Source organism: Lontra canadensis, unplaced genomic scaffold, assembly GCF_010015895.1.
Source record: "Lontra canadensis isolate GAN:19392208 unplaced genomic scaffold, GSC_riverotter_1.0 scaffold31, whole genome shotgun sequence".
NCBI lineage: Eukaryota > Metazoa > Chordata > Mammalia > Carnivora > Mustelidae > Lontra > Lontra canadensis.
Genome location: NW_022631025.1, coordinates 16,853,392 through 16,870,402, shown reverse-complemented (window position 1 = coordinate 16,870,402; position 17,011 = coordinate 16,853,392). Strand labels below are relative to the sequence as shown.

Below are 17,011 nucleotides of genomic sequence, written 5' to 3'. Positions count from 1 at the left end.
ACAGGACCTACATATTTGGTCCAATATTATTCAAGATGTCACACACATGATATGTATATAGAATACACACAGGATGCACAGACCATCTACAAATACCAGCCGCCTTCTGGGGCAGGCAAACCAGGATGAAATCGGCTCTTCATGATCCACCCAAGTAGTTAACAGCTGTTGCAGCCTGGCTCAGGAGACCACATCTTTGACCCCTCCCAAACCTCATCCTGAGTGTCAGGGAGAGGCTAAAATGGAGTCATCAAGAAGTCAATCTACTGTATCCAGACCAAGTGTATACATAAACAAACACACACACACACACACACACACACACACACACACACACACATCCTATTGACTATGTTTCTCTGGAGAACCTAAACACAATAGCAATCTTGTGAAACAACAAAACAAAATAAAAAACTATGAGTTTTAAATTGATACACTTAATCATCTCAAAGAAACAATTCCACAAAATGAGTTTTATTGGTACCAGGATTCCTCTGACTATAGTTCAAAGAAGATATACTAGTCCAGTGTTTTCATTCATGACATCTTGTGTTTATTTTGTAGCTGGTATTACAAAACTAGTATGTTCATATAAATTAATAAGCTGAAGTTAAATATTACAACCATATCTAAACCATGTCTTTTAATTGGCACATGTATACTGAATGCCCTGAAAATATGGATATTAATGATCACGCTTCACTCTTGCTAACACCTCAGTCCAAGAATTGCAAGAACTCTAAGGATCCCAGGACTGCTGGTCCATGGGGCCTACAAGTCAGGACAGGCTATCTTGCTACTCCCAAATGTCTGACAAGTCAAGAAACCACAAAATGCAGCACTTAGTCTAGATGCATTAAAGTAACTGATTCCAACCTCTCCCTGATCCAGGAGGGGTCAAATACGTAGACCCAGGTCCATATCCACTGACTATTCAGGTGGATCAGGACAGGGAAGAGCCAATTTCATCTGCCCTGGAAGGCCGCCAGCCCTTTACAGATGGTCTGCACGAGCACCTGGACATGCTGCATGCATCCTTCCTGGGGAAGAGTGAAGCCAGATGGTGTCCCTGCTGCCCCACAGAGATCTGCCTAAGACCTGGGCCTACCAAGGAGAGGATACGTGCAGTATGCTGGGTGAAACATGCTACTTATGTTTCAAAAATTTCTACCAGTTGTTTTAAAAGATATAGAGACTTTGATTTTTATCTTAGGACAACACTTTCTGGGGCACCTGGGTGGCTCAGTCAGTTAAGTGTTTGCCTTCCACTCGGGTCATGATCTCGGAGGTCTTGGGATCAAGCCCTGCATCAGGCTCCCTGCTCAGCAGGGGTCTGCTTCTCCCTCTCCCTCTGCCTCTAACCTCCACTTGTGTGCTCTCTCCCTCTCTCTCTCATAAATAAATAAAATCTTAAAAAAAAAAGCCACTTTGCATTTACAAGTTAGGGAGTCTAATATGATCATATACACTAAGAGCTTAAGGATTTTCAGCTGAGATCATCATGTTTTAAACTCTAAATATATTTCTGAATTAAAACTTGAAACCTTTAAAAATGATGGTTTTCTCTTTTTGAATGTATTTTTTTGGGGAGAGAAACAGAAAGGAAATGGGGGGGTGGGAGGAGGGAAGAGGATTTGTTGCATAGGCTTTTTAAGTAACCTTCCAGAGTATGTGCTGCTGACACTTTAGCAAAGCATGTGACACAGTTTTGATCTCTGTGCAGTCAAAAGGAAAGATAGGAAACTTTGGATAGTTACATTAGAGATCTGTGAAGCAGTATCAACCAATAACTAGGTAAAATTATGCATAAGGAACAGACCCATTTGCCATTTTCATCATCAGCCTCTTCCATTATTTTTAAAAAGATTTTATTTATTTATTTATTTGAGAGACAGACAGTGAGAGAGAGCATGAGTGGGGAGAAGGTCAGAGGGAGAAGCAGACTCCCCGTGGAGCTGGGAGCCCAATGCAGTACTCGCTCCCAGGACTCCGGGATCATGACCTGAGCCGAAGGCAGCTGCTTAACTAACTGAGCCACCCATGCACCATCCCTCTTCCCTTTCTTCTAGGACCTTCTGTATGTTATTTCACATATTATCATGGCTTTAAATACCATCTAGATGCTGATGACTTTAACATTATTTATGTCCAGCCAAGCCTCTCCACTAAGTTCTAAATTAATATATCCAATTGACTATTTAGCATGTCTGATATTTGCTTCCTCTATGGAATTTACTACAATTTATAACTATTTTAATTACATGCCTATATACTTTTTTATATTCTAACTATCACACCTCTAGAGCACTATGACTGCTAAACCTTCCATTAGACTGATTAGATTCCATGAAGCCAGGACAAAATGCAATAGCTTCCTTGCCACAGTCTCTCCATATATGACATAGGATCTAACACAGAGTAGCCATTCAAATGTTCGCCGCATGAATGGAGAACATTCAATGAATTCTGAGTTAATATAGCTACTATTTATATATAGTAATTTTGACAGAGCTAATCAATATAGAAGATCTACACCAAAATATCTTATGTTCCCAAACAATATTTTTAACCAACAAAACAGAAATCAACAAGGATCCAAAAAGTTACCTCCATGGGCTTTAGCTGAGCATTTATATTAAAACAAGGAACTTCCTGGTACCACTCCCAAGATAAATTTCGCTCAACAATCACCTCAAGATTTAATGGTAATAGCAGATCTAGTACTTCCTGGTATGCATCATCAATAAATTGAGTCCTGTAAATAGAAATAAAATTGTTTTGTTTCATATATACCCATAGTTAAAAAAAAAAAGGATCATTCTATATACAAATAGTAAAAATCAATAATTTTTGTATGTAAAGAAAAATAAAATCTACCCAGCCTCCCAAGTCAAAATGAGAGATACTACATCCCACTGTGAATTTAGGTAACTTTCTCTGAGCTCAAGTTATCCAAATTGTAGAGAAATCAATCTTCAGAATAAGATTTTGCAGTATGTTAAAAAGTGCCAAAAATATGTATGTTGGATAGTAAACTCTTAAAATGAGGACTATCTCTACATAATTGGAAAACATAACATTATAGAAGACCTCATTAGAAAAACAACTTAATTCACTCACTTATGTATGGAGAATACCACTTATCCCCTTAACTTGATAGCAAACCATACAGACCATATAAAATTTCTATTTCTGTGGATGAAAAACAGTTGAATATAGGCAATTTCATATTAAGTTGAACCATTATTTGCCTTTCCAAATATTTGTAAGAGTAGGATTGACTCAGGAATGATGAAAACAGTAGGTTACTTAACCCATTTCACAGAAGCCTTTCACTGTACATTCAAGTGACAACATCAAAGTGTTACTACTTAATAATGGACTTACATTTTAACTGGCAACAAATTCCAAATCGTTCAACTAAAGTATGAAGCAGAATTTTAGATTCACTTACTCAAGTGGAGAGAAATACAGGAGTCATCAGGGATCTCTCAGAATGCCTAGTATCATACCATTTTATGAATTAACTATAGAGTAACACTATACTCATGCATGCACGCTTACAATCTCCACTTAATGGGAATAAATTAAGAAATCTAAAAGGCTCATAAAGACGATTTCAAATGCTGTTTTATTCTTTATGTTTAATATTACTTTTAATTTTTTAAATTCCAGTATAATTAACATAGTGGTATTATTAGTTTCAGACGTACAATATACTGGTTCAACAATTCTACACAATACTCAGTGTTCATCAAGATAGGTGCATTCTTAATCCCTTTCACTTTCTTCACCCATCTATCCACCCAACTTCCCTCTGGTAACCATCAGTTTGCTCTCTATAGTTAAGAGCCTGTTTTTTATGCTTATTTTTAGTTTGTTCATTTGTTTCTCAAACTACATGAGTGAAATCCTATATATTTGTCTTCTGCCAAATGACTTATTTCACTTAGCATTATACCTTCCAGATCCATCCATTTTGTTGCAAGCAAGATTTCAGTATTTTTTTAATCAGTATTTTTATAATACTCTGATACACACACACACACACACACACCGCTTCCTTATTCATCTATCGACGGACCCTTGAGCTGCTTCCATAATTTGGCTATTCTCCATGACTGCACACGGAGAAGAATGAGGCACAAAGAAGTTAGTTGCAAGAGAATGGGAGTAGGGGGTCGACAGTCTTAGCCCCCGCTCCTATTCTCTTGCAGCTAACTTCTTTGTGCCTCATTCTTCTCCCATGTGCCATCAGGAGGCGGCAGCTAGTAGAAATAATGCTGCAGTAAACATAGGAGTGCATATCTTTTTTTGCATTTGTTTTTCATATTATTTGGATAAACACCCACTAGTGGAATTAATGGGTTATATGGCAATTCTATTTTTAACTTTTTGAGGAACCTCCATACTGTTTTCCACAGTAGCTGCACCAGTTTGCATTTTCACTGACAGTGCACAAAGGTTCCTTTTTCTCCACATCCTTACCAACACTGTAGTCTTCTTGTGTTTTTGATTCTAGCCATTCTAACAGGTGTGTGATGATATCTCAATGTATGCAATGATATCTCAAGGATTTTCATTTCCCTGATAATGAGTAATGCTGGGCATCTTTTCACGTGTCTGGAGTCATCTAGATGTCTTCTTTGGACAAATGGCTGTTCCTCTCCAGTCAATTTTTAAAAATGGATGTGTGTATGTGCATGCACGTGCACTTAATTAAGTTCTTTATGTATTTTGGATAATAACCCCTTACCAGATTTATCATTTGAAAATATCTTCTCCCATTCACTAGATTGCCTTTTGATTTATTGGTTATTTACTTTGCTGGGCAGAAGATTTTTATTCTGCTACAGTCCCAGTATGCTATTTTTGCTTTTGTTTCCCTTGTATGGAACTGTTTTCTGTTCTCTTGCTGCTTTTAAGATTCTATCACTACTTTTCCCCCCATTTTAATTACTATGTGTCTTGGTGTGGACCTTCTTGTGCTGATTTTGCTGGGGGCTCTCTCTGCTTCCTGGATCTGGATTTCTGTTTCTTTCCCCTAGGTTTGGGAAGGTTTCAGCTATTATTTCTTCAAATTTTCTGCCACCTTTTCTCTCTTCCCCTTCTGGAATCCTGATGGTATGAATGTTATTATCCTTCACGGTGGTGCTGAGTTCCCTTAATCTACTTTCATTTTTTTATTACTCTTTTCTCTCTGATTGCTTTCCACTGCTCTGTGCCCCAGGCCGGAGATCCAACTTTCTGCTTCCTCTAATCTATTTATTCCCTCTCATGTATTTTAATCTTCAGTTATTGAGTTATTAATTTCTGAATGGTTCTGTCATTTCTCTTTGTTAAAGTTCTCCACTGAAGTCCTCCCTTCTTTTCTCAAGTCCAATGAGTAGCTTTATGACCATTAGTTTAAATTCTGTCAGGTATATTATCTCCGTTTTGTTTGGCTCTTGTGACTTTTGTCCTGCTCTTTCATTTGGGACATATTCCTCTATCTCCTCACTTTGTCTAACTCTGTGTCTGTTTCCATGTGTTATGAAAATCAGCTATGTCTCCTACTCTTCAAAGTCATGGCCTTATGAAGAAGTCCTGTAGTGTCCTACAGTGCAATGTCCCTTGTTCACCAGAATGCGGTGCTTCAGGAGCATCCTCTAGGTGTCCTATGCACCCTACACTATTGACTGAGCTGAACTTACCATCAGTCCAGTTGCGTGAGATGACTCTTTGCCTATTGTGGGCAGAGTTTGGTCCCTGTGTTGTCTAGTCGTCCAGTCTAGAGATTCCTATTAACTTGGGTCAGACCAGGTATTTGGCAGAGCAGTGCTAGAGCTGAACTACAGGAACCTCTCCCTGTACTGTCCCTGAGAAGCATCTGTTAGTGGGGGGGTCCTGAAATCAGACTAGATGTCTGCCCCCAGGCTACTGCTGAGGCCATAGGTGAACTGGTGTGCGTGTGCGGTTATTTCCCTTCACCCTGCTGCAAGAGTCACTTTGGAATGGTGCTGGCCCTTGATGGAGCTGCTTGCACACTGCCAGGCCTGTGTCACCTCTTTGGATGGACTCCTGCCAAGGGCACGTTGGAGAGGGAAGATCCAGCGGAGAATGCGGGGGCAGAGTGTGTGCGCTGCCAGCAAGGTGTGCACTGGTCTGCTATGGAAGGGGACCTCCCACCAACTAGGAAAACTGCCCAGCCAGGATGGCTGGAGTGGGTCTGCAGAGCATGCAGGAACAGGGCGTATGATCAGCAAGCTGGTGGAGAGTGTCTGTGCTATGCTGGTTACCACAAGTGTCCATGTATCTTGGCTGTGGTGCAGGGGAGGGTAATGGCAACAGTCAGCTTATTTGTTCTTGCATAAGACTCCCAAACACCCCTTATCCCTTCTGCACATACTCTGAGACTAGTAAATAAATCTCCTTCTTATATACTCTTGACATTTTACAAATTGCTGCTTCTGTGCTGTATCTCAAGGGGGCTGTTTGTTTTGCTGTCTCTTTGATGGTGGGTACTCAGCCTCCCATTGTGCTCTGGCTCTCCTAGAGCCAAGCCTGTGGATTTTTAAAGTTCCAGGTATTAAGCCCCACTGATTATTAAGAAATTGCTAAGTTATGCCCCTGTGATTTTCGAAGCCAAATGCTGTAAAGATTCATCTTCTCAGTGGGGTCCCCTTTGCCTGTGGTGGGATCTGTATCTCTCCCTTCTCCAAGACCGTGAGTGTCCCTCCTTCGTATGGATAGGTAGCCCTGAAAGTGAGTCTGGCTCCCCACCATGTCTCCACCCCTCCTATGCTCTTTGATGTGGCCTCTTCTCTACATTTAGCTGTGGAGTCTGTTCTTCGAGTCTTCAGGTCATTTTCTGGGTTATTTTACTGATTGGGGGTGTTATCTAGCTTTATCCATAAGAAGGGGTGAGCCTAGGATCTTCCTACTCTACCATTTTTCTCTGGAAATTCCTCATATGCAATTTTAATAGGTGTGTGTTATAGGGCAATAACATAAGTCACTTTATCAACCTTCTGTTGTTAAAAAGTTACATTGTTTTTAATTCTTCACTATAATAAATACTTGGATTATCTTTGTACATATCTTCAAATAAATTTCTTCTTCTGGACAAACTGCAAGAAACATTAATTGCTATGTCAAAAGTTTACTTCCTTAAAAAAATTCTCCTTATCAGTACCACCCAATATCTGGGGTCAACACCCTTCCTATGCTCTCTCAGATTCTATCTAATAGTATTGTAATAGTTTATTGTCTTGTCTGCAGTTTCAATTAGAAAAAAAGATTCACGAAAGAAGAAACTATGTTTATTCTACGCTTATTGCCAGTCCTTCACTTAGATAACTGCAATATGTCATGTGCTGTACAATTATTTCCTAAAATAAGAAGGCAGAATGTCACTTTGTTTGACACCTCAGTTGGTAACATAGTCTTTGGGAGACCAACATTTCTTATGGCTATGCACATGTAGAAATAACTGTAAAATATCGAGTATTGATTTTGGGGTTACAAATAGGTTTCAGCGAGTTGGAAAATTCACAAACATGAAATCTGAACAATAGGATTGATTATACATATATGAATGAAGAGGTTACAAATATACACGTGGTCAACAGCTGGCTTTCTCTTCTGTTCCATTATTTTAATCATTTTACTTCATAATATATTTTAGAAGTATTTAATACAATCCAATCTATTTTAGTAGTACCTCAAATGTTATGATGTCTCTATTCCCTATCTCAATTTCTTCTTTAAAGAAATTTTTGAGACATCTTTTCTCCTATTTATATTTCAAAAAAAAATTTTCCCAATAATCTTTGAAAGACTTTAAAAAGAACTGCTATTTGATTTTTATTGAGAATGGATTAAATGTATAAATTAATGTATGCAAACAGACATCTCTATAATATTAGGTCTAAGAAATATTCTCTCCACATTTACTCAAGATTTCTTTCTGGCCATTGGTTAAGTTTTATAATTTTCCTCATATAAATATTCTGAGTATCTTTTTTAAATTTTACATTGCAATTAATAGCTTTGCAACAAAATGATTTCAACAGAGGTGGTCACAAATATTAAATACTTATTTGTCTTTATGTGCTTTACTCTGAAGCTATAACCAAACTGAATTGCCAAAAACCAGTAATTTTAAAATTATTTCAGGGAAAATTGCTTATACTCTATAACTCAGTAATTCTATTTCTAGAAATTCATCTGGGGGAAATGAATTATTCTAAAGATATGAGTAGAATGTCATGTAACTATTGATGAAAAATTATATCAATCATCAATATAGTGTTATTTATAACAGCAAAAGAACCCAGAATCAAATTAACTTTCTAACAATAGGCAAATGAATTTTTAAAAACCTGCAAAATAAAATATTTAGGGAAAAAATGTACTCAAAATAACATGGAAAAATACTTATAGCATACTGTTAAGGGAAAAATGAATTTATGACCCAAAATAAGCAATGATTTTACTCAAATATATGTGCAGAAATAATGAACTAGAAGAAACAGACCAAGTTATTCATAATACTTAGCTTCGGGTAGTCATATTGTCAGCAATCTTTTCTGTTCATACTAATATGATTTTATGTATTTCTTCAATAAAAAGTTAACTCATTTTTGGACATAAAAATAGTATTTTCTAATGCTCTAGAGATAATTAGTGAGCTTTTTTCAAAAAAATCTATTTGTAATATAGGCTCACACCTAATTTATACTTATCATTTCTTGAAATAAGGCAAAATGTGATTATAGATTTATAATCTTTTTTTGTAAATTTAGATTTTCATACAGTTTAAAAGTTAAAGATCCATCTAAAGCTTAAATTGTTTCTCTTTAGTCTATTACTAAAATAGAAGTCTCTCACCTCAATTTTTTCCTATGATTTTTTAATTCTCTGGACTTGGCTGAACTAATCACTCTACATTTTCCAATGTTTGCACTAAACGCATTACCTTAACTGAAACCTGGCTTTCCATGGAGCTCAATTAAGTAGAGGCCAATTTTTCTCCAACACCCTAATAATCTCAGGGTTAAGAGGTATAGAAATAATTTTCCTTAATTTGCAATCATACTCCCCACTTATTCATATTCCTTTAAGCGTAATATCAACCAGGTTTACCACCTTATACTTCTTGCTTTAATCAATCAACAACTAGTCAGTGTTTATTCTTAAGACTCTGAGATTAATGCATCTCTAGTTTATAAACCCCTTTCTACATTCTTTTACTTTATCAGTACCCTCTTGTCTTTGATTTCTTCCACCTCCATTATCCATCAACATGACTGTCAATATTTAGCAATCCTGTCCCACTACCTTGAGTCACATCTGTTTATTACAAAATCAGTCTTTCCTCAATCTAACCCCAGATATCAAGTACTACATTAAGAAAATATCAGGTGCTACTAATTCATGGTTAACAGTAAGTATCAACAGAGTCCTCAACATCGTCTCAACATACCGTCCTGGATTGCCCCCCATCTCTCTGCCTCCTCTTTCTCAGTCTCCTTTGAGTAATATATATACCTTATGTATTGGCATTTGTGAGCATTCTGTCCCATATGCTCCACTCTATAAACTGTGTATTAGCTTTAATAACTACCTAAATATTACTAAGGACTCCCAAATCTGGAAGTCCAAACACCCTAAGATCTACACAAATATGTCCAAGTGCCTTCCAATCTTTTTCTGTGTATCTCTATATCAAAGTCAGAAAACTTCCAAGTTACTTTGCTCATTAGAGAGCTCAGTGTCTCCACTCAACTGTTTTTTTCTGCATTGCTCTATCTTATCTCAGTGAACTGCATTATTGCCAAATACTGAATTTTACAAACCCGCAACCCAAAGTCAAATTACCTTCTCTCCTTGAACCCAAATGTCCATTCAACAATCTCTTACTATAAATTCTACTTTTAAATTGCTCTTAACTGGTTAGTTCTCTACCACCTCACTTCCCTACCCTAGACAGCATTACATATAATTCATATGTGAATCACTCCAGTTGTTAGTAAACCATTCTTTCAACCTCCAGTATTGTGTCCTTTTCACTCAGTTTTCTACAACCCTTCCAAAATCTAAACGTGATTCTAGTTTTGTGCATCAGCTCGATAAATTCATTAAATAACGCCCACCTCAACAATGAGATAGGTACTATTTATTCATCCTTTATAAAGACTGCTCATTATTATACTTCCTAGCACAGTACCTGGGATATTCTAAGTGCTTAATAAGTATGTAAATACTCAATTGATGAAAATCTCTTCTTCCATCCAAGATGAAATAATATGAACCAAGTTTCTCATCCTGCCTGAAACAACAACTCCCCCTCATCAAGAAAATCCACATAAAGTACATTAAAAAGTAGTTTTTAAGACACAGACCATCAGGCAACTGTCATTCCTGAGAGGTGATTAAAACAAGGTGAGCCCTGTGACTGCCCCAACTTTCATTGCTTTGAGATAATTTACAAGCCATGGCAAAGGGAGGGGTAAGCCAGGAAAAAACCAGCAAAGTCCACAACTTGAGAAGACAGAGGTGAGAGTCGAAAAAGAACAAGACAGTTGAGTACATATGGTAAAATGCCAGAAAGAAGAGAGCTACAGAGAGGAACTCTGAAATTTTAACGTTGAGTGCCTACATTAGATAAGAAATGTTCAAAGTGGTAATCTTAGCTACCACCAGAAGATACCTACAAAAAGAGCAAAATTAAACCCAAAGTAAGCAGAAAGAAATAATAAATATCAAAGAAGAAATCAATGAAAAAGAAAAGAGAAAAACAAGAGAGAAAATCAAAAGGTAGTTCATTAAGATCAGTAAAATAACATATATTATAAATATCAAGAATAATGGGGATGATATCACTATAGATAGTAATGAATAAAGGAGTATTATGGACACTTTATGCCATAAAATTTTACAACTGAGATGAAATGAACAAATTTCTTGGGAAAAAAATTAAAGATCACTTAAGAAAAAAAAATAATTTTAATAGTCCTGAGTTTATTAAAGAAATGGAAATTGCAGTTGAGAATCTCCCACTAGCAAATTCAAGGCCCAAATGGCTTCAATGGTGAATTCTACCAAATACTTAAGAAATACTACAATTGTACACAAACTGTCACACATGTATGCATGTCAAAACTTTTCAAAATGTCTATTTTAAAGATATGCAATTTATTACATGCAATTTATTACATATTTTAAAGATATGCAATTTATACACAGCTGTATCTCAATACAGCTGCCTTAAAAATATTCAACTAATAGAAAGAAGGGTCAGGGGCACCTGGATGGCTCATTCGGTAAAACACGTGACTCTTGATCTAAGGGTCATGAGTTGGGCATATAGTTTACTTAAAAATTAAAAGAAAAAAAATTAAAACTAAAATTAAAATTTTAAATTTAAAAAAAGAAAGAAAGAGGGGCCAGAGGGAGCTAGACTAGCCAGAGGTCAAAAAGAAGTAGAGGTAGCAAAGTAAGGGGAATAAGACAAGGAAAATAAGACCAAAGAAAAAAGACAGGAAGAAGAGGGTAAGTGAGTGGTATAAACAGAGATGGATCCAAGTCAGAAAAGAAAAACAAAGTGCTAAATCCAGAATAGGTGATTAGAAATTGCATGGAAACAAAGTTAAATAGTTCTGGAACTATTCACTTATTCTCTTTTTCTCCTAATTTGTATTAGGAGATTCACTTATTCTCATAATTTATAATCCTAGGCCCAGTGGTTACATTTGATTATTCTACTGTGTTTTATTTTATTTTAAATTAGAGCATCAGATCCACAGCATGAAGCTTAGTTTGGCTAATGCTGTATTTAAAAAGTAAATAAATGTATTATATTAGAAATTCTCCCATTTTTTCAAGACCTCGTAATTTACAAAGAACTACAAATAAGCACAAATATACATCCTCAGATAACAAATTGTACGGTGTTCCTAATTACCCAAGGAGTAAAAGATCTTGCCAAAAAGCCTGGGTAAGAGAAAAATCTCAAAATTAAGTATAGTTATATAAAATAAAATGTCCTTGTGGACAGAAGACTCAGGATACCAAAACCTTTAATGTAAAAAGTTTGAAAAAGATTGTATTCTCTACAAATGTACTTAAGAAAAGCTTACCTGTATAGCCGCATTTCACTCAGCCTTATTGTTATCAGATCAATAACAGGTGGGGGGTTACTCTGGCTCTCTGTTATTATATGGAATGTGTTTGTCATTGTTATTAGTCCAAAATCAGCAACAAAAACATTTTCAGAAACTGGAGACTGTGGGATGACCACCACTGGGGCTTTGATGTTAACATCCAGCGCCATTCTAGAACTCCTCTGTGCCAATTCTTTTACACCAGTAGCAGCCATTCCTGCTGCCTGAGCAGTAGCCTCAGCCAAGGCTTGTTTAGCCGCTTGAAAATTATCTATAAAAGCCTAAAAGATAACAGAATTATTTCCTAATGGTTATCATTAATGAATGATTGTTAAATGTATCTTCATGTTTATGATTTCACCTCCAAGACAAAAATTTTTTCTTGGTACAACCAAACATTCTTTATACAAAGTCTGGATGTCTGTATTAGATCTCCATTTTCCGCAGTAAAAGTTGAGAAACACCAGGATACAGAAACATAGTCAAAAACAAAAATCTTGCCCGTGGAAAAGAGCAACACTGCAAGGTTTCACTGACAACTCTTTCCCTTTATGACAGCACTTTCCCTAAGGCTAAGCAAGCATACTGTATTTCCATATAGAACCTCAATGGACAGATAGCGTCTTTATAAGATAAAAAGTAACTGAAAAAATAATAAAATGTTTGTCAAGAACTCTATAAAGTTTTTTTTTAATTCTGAACTCTAGAAAATACTTCAGTAACATAAACTATATCTAGAATAAAATTATACTTCATTTTCATGTTTCAAAAAAATTTATTTTCAGTAATTTTTGAGTAAAAGGTAAATATTTAAAAGTAAAAGTAAATATTTATTTATTTATAAAAATAAATCAAAATTAGACCAAGGATGCTTGTTCATTTTTAGTATTTGTATATTAAAAAAAATTAATGGCTATAGGAAAAATTGCACTGTAACCTCAATTTAAAAGATCACAAAAATAGCAACATTATTTATTTAGAATCAACTGATTATTTAATTTATACACCAAAATTTAGAGACAATATTTTTTTTAAAAGTGAATACTTAAGTCAGAGAGACAGGTATGAAACTCAAAAGAAAAAATTATCGCAGACAGCAAGGGAAAACCATAGGGGAAAAAGACTATGAGAAGGAGAGAAAGAACTCAAACATCTCATGGTGGTATCATACAAAGACTAATTCTAAACTCTTTAAAGCCCCAGATGATCACAGTTATAATATGCAATTGAAAATATAATTTCTATAACGTTTCCGTGAGACCAAAATAAACTTCAATTATGTATTTAGTATTTTTAATTAGAATTATAAGTCAGGTAAAGTGACTTAAACCAATCATAAGTAAAATAAAGAATTCAATTAATATATATAACAAATCCTATAGTTTATACTGTACATATATTTAATACATCAGTATGCATGTTTGAATTAACTGGACTATTCCTATTTGAAAATGATTTTATACAAATATAACACACTACGCATTTTAGTCAAATAAAGGATACCCAGAAAACTATGAAAAATCAGGAAAAAAAAAAAAAGGTAAGGAATTTTTGCTCTTTACCCATGTCTGACATCAGGCAATTTCCAACTAGTAGGAAAAAATAAAAAAAAATTTATTAACATACTTACCAATATAGAATAAAGAAATTTTGTGACAAAAACTACTTCAATGCAACCAACAGTTAAATTAACTTGAATGTCAACCACATTCATATCTGTGTATGCCGAACCAGCAGTTGCATCCACAAAAGAAATCATTTTGAAGCTAAACACTTCTTTTCCAGTGATGTAAACAGCCTTAATGAGAGAAAATTCAACTGTCAAAATCCACTTTTGAAATGTGCTTTCAGTACAAAAATAAACACAAAGTAAAGAAACATACACACATATTTGGAAAATCTTCCAGGTATTAAAGCCAACCAAGTGCAAATAGAGCAGTAATTCTAACACTTCCTTTTGTTTGTTTTGTTTTATCATAGGCCCCAGGCCCAGTGCAGAGCTCCAGGCAGGACCCGGAGTCACGACTCTGAAATTGAGACCTGAGCTGAGATCAAGAATTGGATGCTCAACTGACTGAGCCATGCAGGGGCCCCCAACACCTTTGTCAGAACCTGTACTGCACAGTTTTTCAAATTGGAGATGCCAGCTTCCTTTGTGGATCATGAAATCAGTTTAGTAGGACTGGCCCAACATTTTTTTTAGTGGGGAAAACTGAAGAAAAACGATCAGACTATACATTTTCATTTAGTGCGTATACTTGTATATTAGAGTTGCCATACGAATATGTTACCTGGTCACTATAAAAAGTTTGAAAAACACTGCACCTCTGCGACTTAATGAAACCTACTTCTCTTGATTTGAGATATGTGAATAGGTTTTCCAGATTCTTCCAAGAGTCTCCTCCCGTCACTATACTTCTCTTACAAGTTTGTGGAAGGTGAGCTCACCTGCTAAACAAGAGTTACCTATAGCAGTTTGAAATCTCAAGTTCTGCAATACTAGTGAAAAATGGCAGAGACAACAGCACAAGTGAAATGTCAAAAATATTTTAGAAGTGGGATATTATCATCAACCAATTTGGTTTATAGCTTTCCTGACCCTCCGAAATGCTAGAAGGCAAAAAGCTGAAGAGCCATTATCAAGCAAATGATTTCCAACATGGAATAAAGTAAACCTAAAGAACCAAAGAAATTAAGACACCCTGAAGGCTGAGGTGCAAGATGAGGTTAAAAAGAGTCTACAGGAGCTCTGCTTCTGTCTCAGATGTAGAAGGCTAGGGCAGAGGCCCATTCCAAACCTTAACAGCAACAACAACAACAAAGAACCAGATAAACTATAAAATCATAACTTTTCTTAAAAACCATTAGAAATTGGAGGCTACAAGCTAAACGAGCAGTCTAAAATCTAAGGATTAAAAAAGTACTTTCAGGAGAGACAGAATACAAGCACTTGAGTTTACCTGTGTTAAGGGGAAGGATAAAAAGATGCCAGGTACAAGCTAGATAAGGAGAATTCAGCTAAAATGGTAAAGGTGGGCTATGGACTAATTAGAGATACAGAATCTCTGGCAGCCACAGACCCCGAGAGGAATTCACTCCCAGTTGCAAGGACTTCACTGGGAGCTCTTTGCTGGGAGCTTATGAGAAATATGGAGGCAGAGGAGAAGGAGAGAGAAAGCTTTCCTTGGTTATGACCCTGCAAGAGGGAGAAGTCTTCACTGCAAAAAGAGCCAAAAGACTAGCAGAATTATTCTCTTCTCAAAACAGAACCTGAAGAAACTAGGAGAGGGGCGCCTAGGTGGCTCAGTCGGTTAGCATCTGACTTTTGGGTTTCGGCTCAGGTCATGATTTCAGGATCCTGAGATCCAGCCCTGCCTAGGGCTCTGCACTCAGTGGGGAATCTGCTTGAGGATTCTCTCCTCCTTCCCTTCCCATCCCCCCATTCATACACTCTCTCTCTAAAATAAAAAAATCTTTAAAAATAAAATTAAATAAAATAAACCTAGGAGAAAGGCAATACTATGTTGCCCTCAGAAACAGGTGGGGTGCCTGGGTGGCTCAGTGGGTTAAGCCTCTGCCTTCAGCTCAGATCATGATCCCAGAGTCCTGGGACTGAGCCCTGCATCGGGCTCTCTGCTCAGCAGGGAGCCTGCTTTCCCCTCTCTGCCTGCCTGCTGCTCTGCCTACTTGTCATCTGTCAAATAAATAAAAAAAATCTTAAAAAAAAAAGAGTTACAATTAAAAAAGAAAGAAAGGAAGGAAGGAAAGAAGGAAGGAAGGAAGGAAGAAAGAAAGAGAAAGAAAGAAAGAAACAGGTGAAGATACTGCACCTCAGGGGCTAGGATAAAAGAAAACTCCTTCTACACCCCTGGGGAGAAACTGTCTAGGGGCCACAGTATTCTAGGTCACCTTCTCCTAGGGCAGGGAAGAATATTCTCTCCCACACAGAACTACCAAAGATATGAGTCAGATGCCACGGAAAAGAGGGACAGATTCATCAAGAATGCCCTATTTTTTTTTTTTTTTTTAAGATTTACTTATTTTAGAGAAAGACTGAATGCAAGTAGGGGGAGGGTAGAGGGAGAGAGAAAGAGAAGCAACTCCCTGCTGAGTGTGGAGCCTAACACAGGGCTCAATTTTAGGACCCTGGAATCATGACCCGAGCTGAAATCAAGAGTCAGATGCTTAACTGACTGAGCCAACCAGGCGCCCCAAGAGTGACGCATTTTAGAAACCTAAAGGAACAGGTGTGGCTAAGACTGAAACAGGACTGTGACAACTGACAAGCCTACCCAAAACACCTCTTCCCCAACAAAATACTCACCATCAAGCCTGAAGGCACTGAGGAAAAAGTAGCAGTAAACTATCATCAAAGAAACAGTCCAGAGTACAGAAAGAGAAATTTCTAAGGTACGGAAATAGAAGGAAGATCAAATGCAGAGCACAGAGCAGCATTCCAAGAGCAAAGTCCCCTAACCTAAGTACAAAATACAGCTGAAGGAATCTGAAGTAGTGGTGTAATGAAGGCAATCATTACACAAGAAAACTCAAACCCAGCTCAGCTCTCCATTAAATTGTCTCAACTTCTATGCTACAGCCTAGCAGAAAATGTGCCCATTATCAGACATAAATACTATTCATTTCAGTATATGTCTCATACATGATCTCTCACATTTGATCAGTAACTAAGAAATACCACAAAAAGCAAGGAAAAACAAAACCCAGCAAATGACAAAGAAATCAACAGAATCAGGCCTGCCTGTAACAAAGATGTTGGAACTTTCAGGCAGTGAATTTTAAGTTCCCATGATTAATATGGTAAATGCTTCTAGTAAAAAAGGTGGAAAACATGCATGAGCAGATGA

At 36.7% G+C, this 17,011-nt stretch overlaps 1 protein-coding gene across 5 annotated transcripts in view; it reads right to left on the bottom strand.

Annotated features, from left to right (window-relative positions):
- Nucleotides 1–17,011, bottom strand: part of VPS13A (vacuolar protein sorting 13 homolog A) — a 229,371-nt gene that overhangs the window by 99,831 nt on the left and 112,529 nt on the right. For all 5 annotated transcript variants that reach the window (XM_032866682.1, XM_032866681.1, XM_032866680.1 and 2 more), the window contains exons 32-34: nt 13,777–13,944; nt 12,123–12,427; nt 2,608–2,755 (exon numbers count right to left, since the gene is read on the bottom strand). In XM_032866682.1, coding sequence (XP_032722573.1) covers nt 2,608–2,755; nt 12,123–12,427; nt 13,777–13,944 — 621 coding nt within the window. The remainder of the gene's footprint in view (nt 1–2,607; nt 2,756–12,122; nt 12,428–13,776; nt 13,945–17,011) is intronic.